The following is a 22,854-nucleotide window of genomic DNA, read 5'->3' as shown; positions in this document are numbered from 1 at the left end:
TGGTTTAGAAATCATCATGATCTAGTGAATATGCCAGCATTTCTATTTAATTGAATATCAAAGCCGACAGTCTAGAAATTAAAATAGCACATTTTAATTAAATAAAGATTAAATGTAAAAAGAAAGAATTTATATAAATAACTATTTTTTATTAGTTTTGTTGATCATTTTTATTGAACTGGAACTGTACAGCTCCTGTAACGGGCAATAAAGCACAAGAAAACAAGACCTGAATTTGGCAGATGAAATTTTGCCCAAACGTCGTCCTTACAATACTAACAGTGCATATTTCATATATGCTTTCAGCCAGATTAAACCATATATAACACAAATTTAAAAATGGATTTAACCTTTATTTAATTAAAATATGCTATTTTAATTTCTGGACTGTTGGCTTTTTTACGTGTTCTATTTAAATAAATTGATGTCTTCGAATCACTGATATTTATTTAAAACGCCGAATTAATTTTTTGTCACTGTAATGCATTGTTCTCAAGCGATCACATCAAATTTTTTAGCAGCACTTAACGTCACTTTAAAAAATTATTTCCAAAATGAGTTGAAAGGAAAAGACCGTGCTTCAGGAATTACTGACTAAACAGTAATCCCGAAAAAAGAACGCGAAATAAAATTAAGCTGAAACCAAAAAATGTGCTTACTGGTATTCCATAATACCAACCTATAAATATATTCGTGTATATTTAAAAGAAATAACTGGCATCAATTAAATGCAACCTCACAAAGGAGAAATGCGCCTTTTCTCTTTATCGAATCGGTCCAATTAGCAAGAAACATGTTTTTGTAGACGTTTCCCGAAACGTAAAAGCAAAATATATGAGTATGAATAAACCCCATTTTATGTCAGCCAGTATACAGGACCATTGTTACAACCGTAAAATTGAAATAGCATTTTTACGGTTATGCACATTAATCTGTAAAATTTGGCTTTATTGTCTATTTTATGCAAGGATTTTCTTGTCGTAAATCCAAAAATAATTGAAGAAAACAACTTAGTGGGTTTTCTGTTTAATTTACAGTTGTCTTGGATTTAACTTGTTCCTTTGTTCATATAGAATAACAAATATAGCGTCCAATAACCATAATGTTTAAAATCTACAATAAACCTAATAAACCTATATTTTTGATATATATTGTCATAATATCATACATTAAACAAAAAAATCAACACTTTAGATGCAGTTATCTCCCGACCTATTTGAATTGCCAATACAGTCGTCACAATCTATAGTTAACTATATATCTCTTGTGACATGAATCACAAAATTGTATAACAAACTTGAATGTGTTAAATTATATTTTATAAATATCACAAATTAACTTTAAATAAATAGAGCAAGTTTTAGTACTGTAGGTATTAAATTGTAAAATACAATTCTAAAAAGAATATTGGTATAAACAAAAAAGCAAAATAACTCATAAACAAAAATAACCAAATTGTTAGGTATTAAGTAGTTGCGTCTTCTTGTCGTAAAAAAATTATTTATTTAGCCGACTTAATCTCCATAGCCCTAGGATTATTTAGTCTATTATTTTAAAATATAATGAATAAATCTTATTTATGAATATACTTGTTAGATGTACACATTATATGCATTATTACTATTTATTTACAAAAATGCGTCCTTCCATTGAAGTTATTGAAGGAAACAACAAAACGCAGAATTATCTACACCATTTTTGTAAACCACTACTAATTATTTCATATTAATAAAAACTATTAGAAATTGTTACGTTTGAAATTATACGAAGTTTCTGTAAAACACAAGTAACATATTTCTGATTTTATGTCATGGCTATTACTTTGCATAGGCCTCCTTAATTAAACCATTAAAACGTGAAACGAATACTATAAAGTAAAATGATTTGCATTTCGGTCTCACCTTTTCTTTCATCAACCAATTCTCAGCAGTTGGTCCAATGAAATTTATTTCTGAATTAGATTGGGAAAATTTATTATAAAAACGGGCGCGTACAATTTATTGTCTTAATTAAAAACCAACCCGCTGTTTAGAGATACGATAAAATGCAATTTGACCGGTTTCGATTTCCTATCGATTTCCATTTCCATAAATTTGCTGTTTAGAAACAACTAATAGTTTTAGAAATACAGAACTGCACAATTAATACTGACATTTGATTTTAAAATAGCATATGTTTTTGAACGGCAAAATGACAATTGTCATGTTAAATGGGAATTGATTAATAACACAGGTAAATTTACTTTAAACATGTCTTATTTTAATGACGATACCTGACAACTTATTAAATCAAACGCAGAAACGACAATGCCGGCTGAATAATATCTTAATGTTACTTTTATAAAACAACATTTGTTGTATCATGTCACTAGATAACAGACCGATTTCTCAGAATATCTTATGCTATACTAACCAAGCTATATAACTCAAATACCTTCCTTTTATTTCGCGTTTAAACAGGAACACACCAAAAACGGGCTCTAGATATCTTTAGTTTTTTAGTCAGCTTTATTCCTTGTTTCCGAGCCTTTTAAGAGTTTATCTACAGCCAATAAATAAATTAACAGTTTATTATTAGAAAATGGAGTCAACAGATTTTAATATACCATATGTTTTTGAAAGGTAGAATGACAGTTATCATGTTAAATAGGAATTGATTAATAGCACAGGTCTGTACAAAAAATACGAAGAGCTATTTTGTTTGTAAATTTTTGTGACGTACTCCTTATGTTCTTGGATTTGGTGAATCCGAAAATGATTTCCTTTTTATCAGAATACGATACTTTTCTTGAAAATTTGAATAAATATGGTAGATTAAACAAGTTATTACATTAAAATAAAAGATAGACATGAAAAATACTATTTTATTTACAAACCATTAAAAATTCATATTTTTTATCGAACACGATTCAATAGCACACACTAAAAACTTGCTTTTCCCTACGAGGCTCCTGTTTGTACATTTTCGCTTTGGAAAGGATTTGGACGGTTTCTCCGAAGCGTCCAACAGTAGTCTCATATCATTGCTCTCGTTCATTTAGTTTGGTACCTTTTCTCCGTATCTTTTATGTCCTGATGAAATCGTTTACATTGTTCTTCAAGGATATATCCAATATTTTACAGAAAATAGTTGTTAAAATGTATATTTAGATTTATTACATTTATCTTATTGTTTTTAGCATTCTTTTGACAATTTGTTTATAGTTACGATCTTTATGCTTGCCTAAAAAGTTCTCTATGACCTCCTTAAAAGCAATCCGCGCTTCTTTTTGATGATCCATCATGGTAGTGACGAATCGTGGATCAGCCATAAGCCTGTCTGTCGGGTCTGACGAAAACAATTTCGCTTTAGTTTCTGAGGGTTTAAAAATGTTGAAACTATGTATTTGAGCAATCTTCGAATTTGGGAACTGATTGCAATTCAAACTTTATGCATAGAGGGAGTAAAAAACTTTATGTGAGCGTGTATTTTTCTTGGAGGGTGTTCTCTTCACCAACTTTAAACTTTCTCAGTGGCCAACTATTTTTGATTTGGTGACTTTCTCGGTCTCTAGTAAACATAAAAGTCCAAAAACCAAAGGAATTTGGTAAACCTAGCTTTTTATCGCCATGCCAATCATGTTCCTAATATTTTAATTTGGGAAGAACCAATTCCGCGTTCTTGTAGGTTTCTTTGAGGTACGAAATGACCTACATGAATGGAAGCTTAAAATTCGCCGTTAAGGCTTCCTTTTGATAAATCTATAAACTGTATCATACTGGACCTTGTATTTAAAAAATCCTGACACCCTGGAATTTTTTACATATTATTTTCATTTTTAGCATAACAAAATGCATAGAAATTAGTTGAAAATTCTTTGAAAAAAAACAACCTTTTGTTGCAGATCTGTGTAATAATTGCTACCGAATATGTCAAAGTAAAAAAAAACAACATCTATATAAACAAGATACATCGAAAAATAATTTTCAATATTTAGTAGTTTTTAATAATTCCATCAACAAATTCGTCGAAATTAAAAACAATTTACACTTACAAAAATGTATATAGTTTGATATATGTTTCGTCAAGTTTAATATACTTATTCGAACCGTCTTCTAGTGTAGTCATCCCACCACTATGGTGGTTTTGAGCCTCTGAGGCGTAAAAGAGTTAAAAGTCACAGATATATTCACAACCGTTAATTTAATTAGTTATTATAATTATAAGAGTTTGTTGAGCTATACATTATCTTAACAGCTAAGGATTTTGTCTTTTACAAACCAGGGTTTCTCCAATTCCTGTATCCAGTTAGCACAAAAAATATTATTATTTTATCAGTTTGTTAATAACCTACAAAAGAAATTATTTTTACACCAAAAATTGACGCTAATATTTCTTAATAATTTCTAAATACAAACTGAAAAATATTAATGAAACATGACACAAAATTATTTTAAAGTGATAATTTTCCACCGTATACGTTCCCTTAGTGAAACCAATTTACTGGTTGCAAAAGTTTCCATTTCATAACTACAAGCAGTTATATATATTGTAGCTCATTTCGACCGCTGTCTAAAATCATCAGATTAAATCCAGCAACACATTGCGTATCGAGAGCACTCTTCCCTCTCCTATGCATGTCCTGTAAATTCTCAATTAATATATCAGACTATAATACATTAACATTTTCTATATGGTGCGCAGGTATGACCTCGTTTCTTCAAATCGTCTGAGATCAAAATAAGATATTTAGGATGATTCTCAATAATTTATCGTATATTCAAACAAACACATCGAGAAACAAGAGCGCCATTAGTATTTGAGTTCGAAAACAGCCACCGAAATGTTTATAAAAGCAAGGTCCGGCATCAATAACAAGTTAATTCAATTTAGTAACACAATATGCAAGGATAAGCCGATTAGTAATTAAGAAAGGTCTTCATACTTTTCCCAGGATATCCTAGCCAGAAATTAACAAAGGCTAGTAAATCCCAGTTTACATCGCCCTCAATCTCGTCAAGTCAATAAAAAATACGAAAATGATATTATAAAAGCATCATTCCTAACCTTTGAATCATTAAAAATGGAGTTAAACCATTTTGATACTATAATATATTTAGATACGTTGTAATTTATATTAATCAAAATTTCGCGCAAAGATGACTATCATAAATTCTGTATGTCATTCCTTAGTCAGTATATTTTACAACTTGCCAAATATAACGCAAATTATCAATTAACACCATGGCTCAAAGACACAAAATTAATCCAAATAGGAGATAAACTAATAGAAACAACGAGCAAATACACAAAACGTATTTTAATAGTTATCAATAAGAGTTTTACTAATTTTAATGAAATGAAGTATAATAAATATTAAGAAAAGAGACCAAAAAAATTAATGAAACATATAAAATTTCAACAGATATAATGGTAATAAATTATTTAAAAAAAAACATCTTGTTTAAATAACCTAAAAAATATAATTTGCGTAGGTTGCCGGCTCTGTTTGTTCTCTCTCTCTCACAGAAACGAGATTCAAGCTACGGCAAAAAAGACAGCCACCGAAGTGGATGCACACATTTCGGCAAATCTACAAATATTAGTGGAAATTTCTGGTTTCCTCCTTCTGTCGGTCGTATATCATGTCGGCTGAATAAAACGGTCGTATATCTTCGTAGCAGCAGTTATTATCGACCTCTCCGTGACATCATTTTTATACGGAACCACCGATTACTTTACGCGTTTTCGCATTTTGAATGAATAAGGCCCCGAGCAAAACCTTTTCCCGTTTGTAAACTCCCTTCTGCAGAAGATAACGCGGCACACACTTAATTTATCGCTTTTAATACGACGGATCATCGGAGGGATGCCCTTACATTTCGATGTACAATCTTTTTCAGATGTTTTTTTGGTATTTACGTAAAAGGAAAAAGACCAAACGAAAAGGCATTGTCATCGCTTCGTATCAGAATTACCACAAAAAGTTTCGAACAAGTTAACTGTACCCGTTGAATTTCCTTTCTTTTTTACAATTTTGTTCCAAAGATTCGACTAAAACTTTTAAACATTGGAAATAACTAACTACATTAACAAAATGTAGTATAAAAGTTTATATTAGAGGCTTGTATTCTGAAAATTTTATTACTTTAAAACATTACTAACAGCTCTGTAAAAACAAAGTCAACAAAGGGTGTAGGTTTTTTTTATATTTCGTAGTCTCCTTTTTATCAACGAGGGTTTATCTGGACTGTTTAACGTGGGCTCCGAAACACGGTACTCGCCATTAAGCCTACCGACTGGCGACCTACTGACTTATAAAGGATCCCAGAAGACATCCGGTCTTACCCAGCCTGGTTACTGGCGTGACTGGGATCATTTTCCTTGTCGGATTTTGCACTCTTACCTAAGACAATCACAAATATTAAACAATCACAAGTTCAATCACAATCACAATCAGAAGTTTACGACCATGCCCCAGCAAGATTAGAACCCGCGACTAGCAAAACAGTAGGTGGACTGTCCTGTCGCCTTTACCACTGTGCCAACCAAGCCGGCTGTTTAGATTTTGTTAAATGTTATGTTAAATTATTATTATTATTGGGTTATTACATCAAAATAAAAAAGATAGACTTGAAGAATATTATTTTATTTACAGACAATTAAAGATACATATTTTTTATCGAATATACTGTCCTTAGCTCTCACTAAAACTTGTTTTCCCGGCCTGACTCCTCTTTATAAATTTTCGTTTGTGGGAAGATTCTGGAAGGTCTTGTTGAAGCTTCCGATAGTAGTATTTATATATTAAAACGCATTTTCCTTAGTACCTTTTCTACATCTCTTTAGTGTCCTAGTGAAATCATTCACCATACTCTTCACTCATATCTGCCAAATGTTCCACAAAATAGAGAATTTGTACTTTTAGATTCATCAGGCAATCTAAATCTTGAAATGCTTTTATCATTCCCTTGACGATTTATTTATGGTTAGCGTCGACAAAGATTTGACTACAACTTTTCAACATTCAAAATAACTAATTACATTAACCGAATGTAGTAATACAAAAAATTATATTAGCGGTGAGAACTTGTGATCGAGCACTGTCAAGCAAGAGGATGATTTTGAGCCCATCAATTTGTTCAATTGACGTAAATAGATACCTTCAGTAATGATTTTAGCAGTTTATAACACACCACAGCCTGCTGCACTATATTTACACCCTTGTGACAGACCGGAATCTGATTGAATGACCCTTCTGGAGTTATCGTAATAGATCCACTTTTCATCGCCAGTCACAAAATTTCACAAAAAACACCATTTAACATTGTTCGAAATGCCATTTTTAGTCAATCCGTGTGTTACCAATTTTCCTTTTTTTAATATCTCCTACCGCAAACATGTGTAAAAGATTGATTCATCAAGTGCTAAGCTGCCTGAAAGTTCTTTGTGAGTTTGAACTAGATTTTCTTCTAATAAGTCTTGTATTGTTGTCTTCAAACAAGTCATGAACAACGTATTTGCAATTCATCAGGTTCTTGTTTGTCACTCACATATTTTAAATCATGTCACGTTTATGTTATTTGTATTTTATATTATGATTGTATAATTCATGTTTGTATTTTATATTATTTATGACTGAGTAGAATCACTATAAGTTTCGAAAAGTGTTTCGGTAGCAGATTTCAACAAGTCAAACATTCCATTATTAGCGTCTGTAAACACTAAATAATACTAAAAAATATTGTTATTTTATATAATATATAATAAACGAATCTTTGATTGCCTAGTATATGAAATTTAATCATATACATAGAATTATTTATTTGGTATCCCCTAGTTAATATTCAAAGTGACTGAATAATACAAGTTACTAGCTAATTTCAATAATTTCAACGTTAATAATTAATTATTATGATAATAATTAATAGTGTGCTGCCAAGTAGATCTAAAGTGTCTAGTTTGAAATAGAAGTAGATTATTTATTTGTGTATATTTGTTTTGTAAAAAATATTGCATGAAGCCTATATAACACATAAAAAAATTATAATACACCCATTCTTCCTAAGAATTAAATGTTAAATGCTAATATTAATATAATTTAATAAAGCGCTCTAAGAATGATTAGATTTACGCTGATCGCATGCGATACTATTAGTGTAGTATTGGTTATAATTTGTAGCATCTTGAATTATAGTGTCTTGTATAGTGAATATAAAGAAACATTTTATGTCTATATAACTATATATCTACATTGTTATATAGGAATCTTGGAAACAACTTAATACCAAGGATTGCTGTTGGAGCTTTCCCAGTAATGAACAGCATTTTAATTTTGTAAGTATCAAATTAATTTTTACACTACTGTACGCACAGTATATTCCTATCTGTTATGTTCGGGTATTTTAATCAAAAAATATTATAAACAAAATACCAGTTATTTAATAATTATATATTTATTCAACAATAAACATTTTTATTATCGGTATTTATATGAAATCTATATCAACATATAAAATAACTAAATATTGTTAAATACGAATAAAACCAATAACCTCAATTCAATAACTGTATATAAAATATTGAAATAGTATTTAGACAATCTTGAATAATTGCTATGATTACTATTTTTCTATTTTGGTTTATATATATTTTGTTCTTTGTATGGAAAAGAAAATAAGAACCAATAAAGGAAATGATAGAACGCTGTTAGAATATTGCCGAACTAACGTTTTCTTCTTCATATTTTCGATAAAATATAAAATGCGCGGCGGCCATTTTTCGATATATTGCCTTTCCATGTTTACTCAGTTTTTTTTTCACTGGCCATATTCTTTCTTCGAACATATCACGTATCTTACTCACAGACTCATATTGTTACGACACGACTCCTCATGACCCAGGGTTATTTCTCAATTGAAATGGCATTTCTCTAGGAGGAACAAAATATCTTAACCACAGGGTCAAAAACGACTAATTTATTTACCAATTATTATATTATATTAATTATTTATAAAATTAATTTACCAAAAAGCGCATTGTGTTATTGTGCGTATTGTTAACTACTTTAAAATTACGTTAACATATAACATTCATTTTGCTAAAAATATTATATATATATATATATATATATATATATTAATAATTATAATAGATAGATTAATTTAATGCTTACTTATGTCCATTTAAGAATTACGTAAATTGTGGGTCTCCATGGGTATGCGGATATAATTATATAATACATACATACATAATATAATTTGTTGCACACACGTACTTCGAGTGCCTTACATCTTCTAATTATTCTCTGTTGGCAAAACCGCTAGATTATTAAACTTTAACATGGTTATCCCCAACAGCTATGAGTATTTTATATAAAATAATAGCAACTTCTGGATCCAAAGACTATAGAAAAGCGAACAAGATGTGGTATATAATTGGTTCGTTCAGCACATATGCATTTCGAATAACCTATATCTGGTTATGTTTGGTATTTGCTAATTATATGGTTACGCTTTTACTTCCTTGTTAATTTGTTATTCTTATTATTTGCTGGCAACAAAAGATAATACTAGTAGAAAATTCATTGGAAAACGTAACTAAAATTAATATAGAGATGCAAATTATAGTGACAACTTCAATATATATATATATATATATATATATATATATATATATATATATATATATAAATGATTATGTATGTAGTAAAGATTATGTGTAAGCTTCTATATTTGATAAAAATATAAAAAGAATGGGTAGTGACACTGTTGCAAGCAATATTATACTATATTATATATATATGTATATGTTTAGAGTATCCACATAGGGCTCCACTAAAGGAAAAATATATATAAAAATATATTATATATTATTATACATATTACATGAAAAAAATGCAGATATATTTTTAATGCTTCAGTTAAAAATGTTATATTATTTATGTTAACATTTATTAATTTATATTAATTTAGGTAATATAAAAGGTATATTAGTAAATTCAAGCAATTATATTATTTATGTTAATATTTATTAATTTATATTAATTTAGGTAATATAAAAAGTATATTAGCAAATACAAGCAAGATAATAAATATTAATTGAAAGAAGGTTGATTTTATTTTTTAGATAATTTTTTCAACTTTAAATTCCACCAATTATCCTAATTGATAATTGTAATAGCATTTAAACGATCGATGGATCAATCGACCAAACCAAAATAAATTAAACTGATCAAAAAGAAATATCGATATCGTTAGCAAACTTTAGTTCTCGCTAAAATAAAAATGTCATATACAACCAAACTAAGCAGAAATTTGATTAGAGTTTGTATAAGCTGAGAGTTTAAAAAAAATTGCAAAATTATATATTCATCATATATTCACTCCATGGGTTACAAAGATTAATTCACACAAACACCAAAGTTTCATGACCATTCATAGCCAAGAGAAATAAATGCATTATATAACATTAAAAAATGACTTTTAGGACAAAATTATCCTAAGCAACGAAGCTCATTTTCACCTTGATAACTCAATTAATAGTAGAAATTTTCTCATTTACAATACAAAGCACGTGACTACACGTGCACGCGACTATCTATAAATAATGCTCTCACGACCTGCAAGGAAATTAACACCAATTACCGCATTTTGGGCTGGAGTCATCACTAGAGCTTACTTTTTAAAGATAGGATTTGTCAAGCAGTTTCAGTTAATGATGATCGATACCACGACATTATTCTTTCTGTCTAAATTGGATGATATTGATTGCAACATGACGTACAAAACTTGAAACAACTCATTTATTGTATCAGATAAATCTTATCAGAAAGACTCTTCACATTATATGATATAATGGCATTATTTGGAATTGAAGTTCCATGCAAATAAGCGCAATCATTCCTGTATTGACTGTATTTCTATGCACATTTTTAATTAATATATACTTTATAATTCATAAAGATAAAGTATTTCAAAGTCTCATTGTTTTATAGTAGAGAAAAATATAGATTATAAAATAAAATTAATATACAATAAAATCATACAAGTATATAATTGTAATATTAAGAATTATGTTACGTTACGTACCTGTTAGAAATAAAAATAAATAGTTGTTTACCTAGTTATTTAAAAATTACCGTGCTTTTGTTTCAGGTTATTGAAAAGGAACAAAATAGTCGATATTGATGACATGGCCTTTTCTAACCTCACCTCGCTAAGAATTTTGTAAGTATCAACATTTTTCAACATATAGGTGTACATTTTTCATATGATCCGATGAATAAAAACACAGTTTATTTCAAAAATAAATTGTATATTTTAAGATTTTATATTTTAGGTTAAATTTGTATGTTAAGTTCGCTCAGCTATATTAATGTTTACCTAAGAGTTTTTCTTTTTTATCAAATAAAATAATTATATTTCTCGGAGTTATTTCAAAATTCAATCAATGATGTCAAATCACCATGGGTGTTATACAGTACATCCAAATAATAAAACTTTATTACCAAGATAAGTACTCATAACTGCAAAGATTATTCGCCCTGCCACCATTAGTTATGGTTAGAATCTTCGAAAATCACCTCTATGTTAAAGAAGCCAAATAAACCGAATTCTTGAAATTTTGCAGGAGAACTTCAGATTATAAATTAACCACCGGCCACAAGATCTCGGCCTTTGACTGATTGCGAACTGTTAAGTTTTAAATTCCTTCACTGCTATAATATACTAATCCACGAACTGCAAGTTAATGACCATACACAACGTTTGTTCGCAGTTTGGTCTTCGAAGGCATCCGGTCTTACCAGCCAAATTACTGACGTGACTAGGATGGTTACTTTTTATAGGATTTTACACTGTTGCCTAGAGATATTTACAATGACAATCACAAATATCCATGCCCTGCAGGATTCGGACTAACGAATATCATAGCAGTAAAAGCGCCGTTCTGTCGTTTAGAAATAATCTTTAACGAAGAGGTGTCAGTTCAGCCCACACGAGGTTCACCAGGTCAGCCACAAAAGTTACTGTTTGATTTAATAGTTTGATTTTGGGCGGTTACGATAACACGATTTACAATAACTACAATAACGTTCTTTTTAACCAAATTGTATGTGGATTATATGTGATTTCAACAGAACAGCAATACGTACCGCAGATTAGAGGGCACAATGTTATTTCTAGTCAATATAACACCAAGATCGTGCGATTTTATTCCCCTGGACACTTCTTTGTAAGTTTTACTGAAGTGACAGATCTATGACAATAAACCGCCAATAAAAGTCCAAAAGTCTAATGCTTAAGTTCAGCCGGGTATATGCGGCAGAATTATCGAATCCTGGATTACCTGGATCTTTACCACTGTGAGAAGCCATGGCGGACGGCATACATAATCCTGTCAAATAAAAAAATAATTTCCAAGAATACTTATTCTGAGACCTGATACATAGGTATCACTATATATAAATATAGACCTGGCTTTTTTAATATCCCTATAGAACAACCACACAATTTAAATAAAAATGAACCAGAACAAAACTTTATGGTTTTATTGCATATACTATATGTATATATATATATATATATATATATATATATATATATATAATATAAATATAAATTATATTATAATATAAATATAAATTATATATATATATATATATATATATATATATATATATATATATATATATATATATATATATAATCTATATATTAATTGGCGTAGAGAAAACTTTTTGGAGAAAACGGGGGCACCTGGTGGCACGATTTCGAGGAATAATTTTTGGGCCTAAAATGTATCGGTAACACAAAATATATGAACAAATATTTTAGGTTCTGATCGACCCACTGCCATCTCTCTCAACTCTCAATCAACTCTATTACAGTTGTACGGGAATCAACTACCAACATTTAATTTTTAATATAAATAGCCCGCAACGTTGCACCACAAAATAGTTGCAGGCAATTTTGAATCGGAAGACGAATCTATTAACAAACCACAAAACTATTAAAGAGTTATGCACAAAGTGTGCATAAAAAACGATTATCAATGCTATAACCACGTAAAATTATATTTCACATTTTTTGTGGAGAGAAGAAATTAATAAGTCCGCTTTATCGGAAAATATATACAGCTGTGAAAGAAACACCCAACACACGCGAAAATTACATTCCAACATAAATTAACAAAATTCAAGAATAACAAGAATCGTCTATCCTCGTTGTTAATTTGATGTCTGGTGAATAGAGATACTAATTGATATGATTCTGGAGACATAATCTGTCATTACACTGTAAATTTTAGTGGTATTAACATCTGATTTATTTCGGGTTTCTTTAGTAAATAATTTTCTTGACAAAGCACTAACCAAATATTGTAGGTAATAAATAAATAAATTTGTTCAGAAAGAGTTAAAATGACGTTACAAACAACATTAACAATCATAAATTAGCTTCCTAGAATTTTAATTCCCCTTTTATTGATGAATTGTTAGTTCCCATGTGTAACATAAGACAAAGTAGAAAGCTGTAAATAAAAGTCATAAAAGACAAATTAAAGATGATCTGCAGGGGTAAGATCGCAGAGTGCAATAAATAAGTAAAGAATGATGCAACTTTTTTAAAAAATTTAGGTAAACAAATTATTCTTTTAATCAGTCTAATGTGTTTATTTGTTTGTTTGTGTTTTCAATATATATTTTAGGTAAGAAATATATAAAATACACAAATGAAGTAATGAAAATATGCAGCAGTTAAAATGAAACTAACTACATAATTTTCATAGATGGAACACATAGCACAAATAGAATAAATTATGAATTATTAATACTAAATTTGAAAACATTTTAAAATATTGATGAATATTATGATGTTCAACAATTAATGTAATAAGATATATGACCATATGACATTTTATTGTTTGTACTTTATAGTACTGAAGTTTTCAAGTATCGATAGATAATTTAATGGATGTAAATACATTCCTTTAATAAGTTATTGCTTTAATATACATGTTAAAGTCAAATACCAATTTCAAAATAGTTTTATTCATATATTCTCTGTTTTAATATACAAATATGTATTATTTCATTTATTATTTCATATGTATGATTATAACATAAAAGTAAAGAATAATTCATGTATCTTTATATTTTGATGATATTTGAATACCTATTAATTATTAAAACTTATGGAAATTATATTTAATTAAGTTCCATTTTAAAACCATTAGTGATTGATTTTAATTAGTGTCTTATATCAAAAATACTGTGAAAACAAGTTTTAGTAACATATAATATTTAAATTATTCCCTTTACTCTGCTATGAGAGATAAATCACTAACTTAATATATTGCGGACTTTCGACCACAGAACGATCACTAGTTTATATTAAATAATTAATGCTATATATATTACATTAAACATTTTTAGAGAAAACGTATATAAAAATATAATCAGAATATGAATTGCTTTAAAGGGAAGTACTTTAAAGTGGAATAGGTTATATCATATTTCAATATCGAAGTTTTCCACTTAGAAGAAGCGAAGTTTAGCGAGGCCATTGTTTTCGAATGGAGCGGCGTTCCAATTCATTCCTCTATTTGTTACAGAGAACTGGACAATAACTTCCTGACACAAATTCCGCTTGCGATCACCAAACTTCCGGATCTGCAGGAGCTGTAAGTTTTTAGCATTTTTGTTTTGCATTATTTGTTTCCGATGCAGGCGCTTCGCGAAAAGACGTCCTCAAGCAACCAGAACTTGGAAAACAAACAGTATTTTATAGGTCAGCTTTCAGTTTAGTTACTGTTCTCAGTTTTATAGCCACCGTGGCCGCTTTCATTATCTAAAGCGACTACTTCAATAAAAGTACGGGAGACATTTATGTCCCCTATTGACTTTTTATAATATATAGCACTAATATTTTTTATAACTTTTCAACTGAATGTCCCTTCTTTCAGCTAAAAATTAATATAGCTTAATAAAGTTAGAAAACTGAATAAATGAAATAAATTAAATGTATAATTGTGCAAATAAATTGACTGTAATAGGCTAGATGACTGTAATAAAGAATCACAAAAATTTTAATTTATAATAATAATATACTACAGAAGGATTATTTTAAATGCATTTATTTTAACATTAAAAGTGAGATTACTATTATTAAGAACATTTATCCGAATTCAACACACAAAATTTCAAATTTCCGTTCAAATGTTAAGTCAAACACCTATCAGAAGCGGCACGAAACATTGACGTCACTTACCTTTTCCTAGCCATCATTTCCGCATTCGAACATTAGAACTTTTTAGCGTGCTTCGATTTTATTTGGATTATTCATCTCACATTTTACAGTTGAAAAATAAGTTTGTGCAACTAACGGGAAAAAAAGATAAATGAAAAAAATTAACAATTATTTATCAAGACATATAACCTAAATTTTCCCACAGTGGATTCGTCGTAATGACTACTGTGTGACCGTAACGTTTTTAGATTTGAAGTGAGTGGGTATTTCAGACACACTAACCATGAAATGCGAAGAATATTAAGTAAAAATATTATCAGTTTAACACTTACAAGGAAATAAATAATTAGAACATTAATAAATGCATAATTAAATTTTCTTAAAAGTACCCAATAACACCACAATCGCCACTTGGAAATTGTGAGAGTAGTATTATTGAAATCAGGTACCTTATATTTGCTAAGACAAATCAAAATTATATCGATGGTAAACCTACTGAAAAAGATGCAATGCAAAAGATGCAAGATGCAAATGAATTTCAGAGAACTATCAAAATTTTCATTTTATATAGTTGATAGTAACTACAACACAAAAACTTTTAAATTATATATATTTGATGACCGATTATAAATATGTGCAACTACAATACTTAATCAAGTACTTTACAAAATCTGTATTTTAAACATGCTGTAACATCTGTACTAGATCCCTGTTTAATTTTATGTATTTTACTTGATTTCAGTGACATTTGGTTCAATGTCTGTTCGTAACTATTGTTCGAAATATTTGATTGTCTTAACACACATACCATGCTCTAAAAGCTTTATAAAATCACATTGTTGAATATTCGGATTTAATTAATAGTATTAATAATTTCTTGCGCACAGCAGTGAATTCAAATAAAAGCAGTGGTATTCAAATCTTATAGAAATATATATTGACTCCATGCACACTTGTACGACTAAACCAGTCACATTATTATAACTTGTACAAACACCCTACAATACACACAATTATAATTTTCTATATTATTTAGTAACTGAAAAGAAACTAATTATTAATATTATTAGGAACTCATACATAATAAACAAAACAAACGAGGCCTAACCTCATATGCTATCAACAGTGTTAAATACTTCGATATTACGTTAATTACACTTTAGACTAAATAAAAATCGTACTTAAAATCGTAAATACTTACATTAGAATGATCTTATTGGTATGAATAAATTACCGATGTTCAAATTATTCCTGCCTTCAAGATTTTTAGAGATGTTTAATTATATTAGAAGCCCTAACAGCAACTATACATAATAGAGTCTCTAGTTATAAGACAAAATTATTAAAATAATCTATAAGTACGACCTGTACCCATGCAGACCAAAACAACTACGACTTGGAGCTTGTTAGCCTGCATTTAAAATTTAACTATTTCAAACAATTTTTGGATAAAGTAAATATGTCAAATTGTAATAAATTAGTTTTTCAAAAATAGTCATCTAGCCTATTCTGTATCAATATGTTTTCAATATCAGTAGAAATATTTAAATTTAAGTTATATATAATTTGTCCAAATAATCCTATTATGTCCAACAAAAGAAGACTGCACCTGTTCAACAACATAAAATTTTATAGTTTAAAACATAATATTGCAGTTCTGACAATAATAATAACCATCAAATATTACCGATTTTGTATCAGTATCATATCTTTTTCGTTTCTTCTATTCGAGTTTTAAACCAAGTAAACGTCTTTTGTAGGAAATTTTTATGAGGTGCTTGTATATATTTTGATCTGCGATATCCATTGGCGAAAATGCGTAAACATCGATGTAAACAACTATTAAACAATCTAGTCTAGCTGTTAAATTCGAAGAATTTAATATTCCTCTACATAAATAATATTTTCAATTTATTTAATTTCAATTTTTATTTAGTATTTTTATTTTTTTAAGTTAATATTTTTCAGTTACTTGGAGTACGTCTGTATATGCTACTCATGGAATGCTTTTTCGACTATTATTTTTGTTGTCAAAGTCCATCGACAAGGAAATTTATGGAGCTGTATATCTCAATTGTTGGTTTTGATTTCGGCGATTTAAAATAGACGATTTTGAAGTAAATCATAAAGAAGACCTAACGGGCTGAAACAGTACACTAACAATGACTTTCAAGACATAGGTTGAAATCCATTTAAAACAACGTTTACAAACATGCAAACTGATTGAAAATTTTCAAGCGTTTCAACATCACGGGGTTACCAGGCAAAAAAGAAAAATATTTTGCGGCTTATGAATGGCAATGATAAGTAGATTTAGTATCAAGTATAAAAATGTATGGGTTACACCAGGAAAATCAATTACATCCATATCGAAACGAAATATTCTAATAATAAATGAAAGATACATCAAGATATAGTGTATTAGGAATGGCTAAAACTGAATGAAGCTGTTATTAAAGATATCTACCAACGTCAATTGAACAATGTGAATGACGTACTCTTATCAAAAAATAGCAATAGCGACTAATAGATGCAGTATACAACGCTCTTACATGACGCGGCTCAGCCCCACGTTATAAGAGTTGTGAAGGGTACATTGTCGCAGCTCAAAAGGGAAGTTTTTACTGAAACCCTAGTGTACCAGACATAGGGACATTCACAGTGAAAAAATTACCAGAATATATGCAAGAACCTATTATTAACACCTATTATTTAACATCTCTAATTTGACGAAATCTGTAGATGAGACATATCGATTGTTTTTCGAACCATATGATGAATTAACCATATGAGGTCAAAGACAAATCAAAAAATGAAAACGCGAAATTTAAAGTTTAAACTAAAGCATCACAAGAAGTCTCTATACATTTGAATTGGTTTTCATTTGGATAAAAACATTCCGTCATATCTAGTCCAACAAAATTGCATAAAATTGCTTAAAAACAAGGCTTCTATCAACGCATGATCTGATTGATGCCTGAAAAAGGGTAAAGTCATAATTAACAACAGATAATACTTTGAAAAAATATGTTAGACCAATTTGTTTCAGTAAAACTGAAACTTAAAACTTATTTGTACACTCTTTATAACGTTCAATTATTCAAGTTCAATTATAATAACGTTTTTAATTATATATTTCCAGATCAATTTCGGGAAATCGTATCAAATACATCACCGGAGGCTTATTACAGCAGACGCCTGCTCTGGAACTATTGGAGTTGAAAGGAAATCCCTTGGTGGCGGTAGATTCGAACGCGTTTTCGCATCTGCCCCGACTACGAAGGCTGCAAGTATTATATTCCATTTATATTTTATATTCGATGCTTTTATTAACATCCAAGGCACTAACGTAAAGATAAGTACATATATTAATCCTTTCATCGGGCTTGTGGAATAATATATTTTAGCTCCCGTTAATCTGCACAAAATTCTGTAATTAGAACCTTAAGTAGAACGTTCCAACTAATTTATATAATTAAGTAGATGTATTTTAATTCAAGGGGATATTATCAACTGTTTTTTGCTACAGTTTTTGTACAAAACACACTTCAACAACAAGACAATTCACAGTTTGCTTCGTTTTAGACTTGCAATTATTCATATCTGTTGAAACACTGATTTTTTCGATATTAACATAGCTGCAGAAGTATTTTGAATTTTATATACACAATATTTGGTATACATCTATCTTGTTAACTATATTATGTTACATATATTTATTACATATCTATATCATTCATTACATATTTTGTTTAAACATTTACAATTATTTAAATATTGTCGTTATCACTAATGATGTTTTTGACTTTAGGAGAATCAGAGAAAGTGCTCAATGATTAAACGGATGTTGCAACAATTAGTATTTTAATTTTATAAAGTAGATTAGTATGTGAAAAAATAATTGTTGTCCTCTGTCAACCAAGTTTTACCCACATTTTTTAATCCAGCAATTCCAAATGTTTAAAAATAACCTGGTTTGTTGTTTTACCTGTTCGAAAGTAATCCATAAAAAATCGTACTAAAAAATTAATGGCAATACATTTCGGCATCAATCGGGTCTAATCTATTTTTTTAAAGAAGAAATAAAACTAAAAAATAAAATCTTATTTTGAATCATGGTGATAGAACAAAATGATAAAAGGATATTTTACTGCATTGACATGTAAAGAAATCGACTATCGAGTATTTGGAAAATGACTATTTTTTACTATCGAAGGAAACATTCGAGTGTTTCATTCGTAACTGGCTCACTATATACTTACTATATTTTGGCAATATTGCTTTATCGTCTTAAGTGTGACCTTGATGATATCATTGTGATATAAATATATAGTTGTATGTGTCATAAATAGTAATATACATTAACATATTAGCTTTTAGAAATTATATTTTTAAGGATTATTTATTAAGGAGCTAATGTTAATAATTAATAAATAGTAAATTGATAAGTATTTTTGCAAAATAGTAGAAGTAAATAATTAAGTATAAAAGAAATAAATAAATAAATAATGTACTATTTAGTAAATATAGACTGATATGCAGTTCAATAAAATCTAATATACATATTTAGGAGAAAAAAATATATTTATAAGTAGATGAGACATTTTTATTGAAGAAACGATCGGATAAATACCATTTTTAATAAGCTTTTTTGACTATTTCCATGTTTTTTCAAACAAATCAAACATCAACGTCAAATTTTCAACGCAATTATTTTTTAACGATTTATATTATAGAATTTATAAAATTACAATAAGAAATAGTTTTCAAATCAATTCTCGTTTATTTTAGTATAATAACTAGTTTAACTTAATTATCCAAATTATCAAAAAACGCGTCATCCTATGACAAAAATGAAGTAATTTTCAAATTTAGAACATCCCAATACCTAAATATTACGTCAAAAAACCTAAACAGCTCTTAGAAATAAATTTGCAGACCTGTATATTTCATACATTTGTTTTGGTGCTTTATATGGGTTTTATAAAAAAAATTATTGTATAAAATTAAAACAACAAATCTAGTTAGACCATATGATATAATAATCAGCAAATATTAGAATCATTAAAATAAGAAGATCGAAGTTCAATTGCATGACACCAAAATAATATCGTCCATAAATAACATCTTGTTTTATTAATTTTTATTGCGCTCGACGTTGAAATAAAAATTATCAATTAAAAGTAAAACTACAAATCTAGTTATACTATATGATAGCAAATGATTAAAGAAAATATTACTTACACATTTTTGATATAACCGGCAAACATTAAAACCATTAAAATAAGAATATCGAAGTTTACTTGTATTTAACACTAAAGAAATATCGTTCATAAATAACATCTTGTTTATTGATTTCTATTGCGCTCGACGTTGAAATAAAAATTATTATATAAAAGTAAAACAACAAATATCGTTACACCATATAATATCAAACGACCAAATAAATTATTACTTACACATTTTTGAAGTAATCAGCAAACATTAAAATCATTAAAATAGGAAGTCTGAAGTTTAATTGCATCTAACACTAAAAAAATATCGTTATAAATAACATCTTGTTTTATTAATTTTTATTGCGCTCGACGTTGAAATAATTATGAAAAATATATCGCCGGATGAAGTTCGCGCGTACAAGCCACAAATCAAAATTTAATTTAGGTTTATGTTCAAGTCCCGAAACGCCACGACTACACGTTCATTTATCTCGCCGATAAAGTTATACAACCGTGTTCTCTCAGAACTTTCTCAATTCCGTTTGAATTTGCATGTTTATCCGTTGATTTTCTTTATCAGGGTATTGTCCGATGCCCGGAAACTGTCCACGTTTCCCAACCTGAACGGCACCAGCTCGTTGGAGGTGCTGAGATTAGACAGGGCGGGCCTGAGCATCGTACCATCATCGCTATGCACTTTTTGTCCCAAACTGAAAAATTTGTAAGTTCTCTTTCCATAGTCGTATATATTTTTATTAATGCCAATTAGTAAAACTTAACCAAAAGACAGAATTGTTTACAAATATAGTTAAACATACTTTTAAACGCCTCTAGAGGAACTGAAATCTCAACAATAATTTAATATAATTAAGGAGTTACTCTAGTCTAGAAATTTGAAAAAAATATCAAAGGAACATTATAACAAAATTTGAATTTCTAAAATTTGGAAAACGGTAAAAAAATTTCACGTTTCACGGCGAACAATCGAAATTTGATAAAATAAATTCTATGGAGAAAAGCCCCCGCACCACAATTTCCAGTAAATCGGTTCCTTTCAACAATCTCAAAAAAGTCGTTACGAGAAAAAATCGCTTGAAAATTCATTTTCGATGCCGCGGTTTAGATCATTTAGACGCAATAGCTAAATGCGTAAACAGCTCGAAATTGAGCAAAATGGTGGCATACAAATCCATTATCAAACCAATCTGGACGTATAGAAATCTGCTGCCGAAGTCAAAGTTCTAAAATTGGTGATCTTCATATCCAAAAAATTTCGAAGAATGCAGTTGTAGATGCTTGGCAGTTGGTCAACAAACTGTTGTTAATCTCTTTACATGGGTTGAGAATGATTCGACTATGGAGCACAGCAAGCAACAGTAATGTAGGAATATTGGAGAGATACCAAAGGAAGGCTTTAGGCAGCAATATTACTCAATATTCCAGACCATATCTATCTGGATATCGGTATGGAAATAGTAAAGCAGTCAATAATGCAGTATGGCATAAATTATCAAAGAAGACATGCGCAACATATTAAATGGTGACATTGACACTGAATTGAATACGAGGACAACAGCAACTAAGGCTCAAGAGATGCAACATCCTCAGTCTCAGCAACAGATTCATGTAGAGAGATGGAAGCTCACATATTGAAGCTCTCTCGTTAAAAAAATACAATGTCAAACAGTTTAGAAGATAGACAACACAGTGGCTTTTTGTTTTGAAATAGATTTCCATGATACAGAACAGAGAAAGAGAAAAATATAAAACAGCTATATCGCCGAAAATAATTTAAATTTTGAAATAGTCAAGCTTTGAAAATATGAAAGAAAAAATCAAATTTCTAGACTAAAATAGTACCTTAATAATTAATATGAGAACGCTTAGGTAAAAGTTTTACTGTATAAAGTTAAACTTTGTTCCAATAGTAATACTGATATTAATATAGGGACGTGAAATCTAATAAATTAACCATGGTACCTGAGATAAATGAATGTCATGAGATGAGGGTATTGTAAGTAATATTTCAATTAATAGAATCAACTAAAACTAAAAACTGTATTATTTCTAGAGATTTAGCAAGTAACCATATTCGATCCATCGAGGGAAAACGATTTCGTGGTCTATACCAGATGCACGATCTTCTTTTGTCCCACAATCACATCCAGTACATTCCCCATGACGCGTTTTATAATTTGTCCAAACTTCAAGTACTGTAAGTATTTAAGCTATGAAATTTCCCAAAATATATGACCTAAAAAAGTTTGCTTTTGTGTGCAAGACAAATTTTTATTTTTGATAAATTGAAACAAGTATAATTGTTATATATTAATTTATATGTTTTTATAATTTTATTAATATTTTTTCAAATCAGTTTATAAAATTGTGGACTTCTTAAAGTGAACCCTATT

At 29.1% G+C, this 22,854-nt stretch overlaps 1 protein-coding gene across 2 annotated transcripts in view; it reads left to right on the top strand.

The window, feature by feature from the left end:
• Window positions 1-22,854, top strand: part of rk (G-protein coupled receptor rickets) — a 331,265-nt gene that overhangs the window by 293,313 nt on the left and 15,098 nt on the right. Inside the window, exons 7-13 of one of the 2 annotated variants that reach the window (XM_076401101.1) lie at window positions 8,245-8,316; window positions 11,136-11,207; window positions 14,593-14,661; window positions 18,370-18,513; window positions 21,024-21,164; window positions 22,392-22,457; window positions 22,515-22,658. In XM_076401101.1, the coding sequence (XP_076257216.1) occupies window positions 8,245-8,316; window positions 11,136-11,207; window positions 14,593-14,661; window positions 18,370-18,513; window positions 21,024-21,164; window positions 22,392-22,457; window positions 22,515-22,658 (708 nt within the window). The remainder of the gene's footprint in view (window positions 1-8,244; window positions 8,317-11,135; window positions 11,208-14,592; window positions 14,662-18,369; window positions 18,514-21,023; window positions 21,165-22,391; window positions 22,458-22,514; window positions 22,659-22,854) is intronic. The other variant, XM_076401102.1, reaches the window with a different exon arrangement.

The sequence above is a fragment of the Rhynchophorus ferrugineus genome, unplaced genomic scaffold, assembly GCF_030347505.1.
Source record: "Rhynchophorus ferrugineus isolate W39M unplaced genomic scaffold, kcgeb_rfMv2 rfM3, whole genome shotgun sequence".
In the NCBI taxonomy this organism is placed as follows: domain Eukaryota; kingdom Metazoa; phylum Arthropoda; class Insecta; order Coleoptera; family Curculionidae; genus Rhynchophorus; species Rhynchophorus ferrugineus.
Note: the sequence above shows the minus strand (reverse complement) of the source record. Positions and strands in the feature narration are given on the sequence as shown.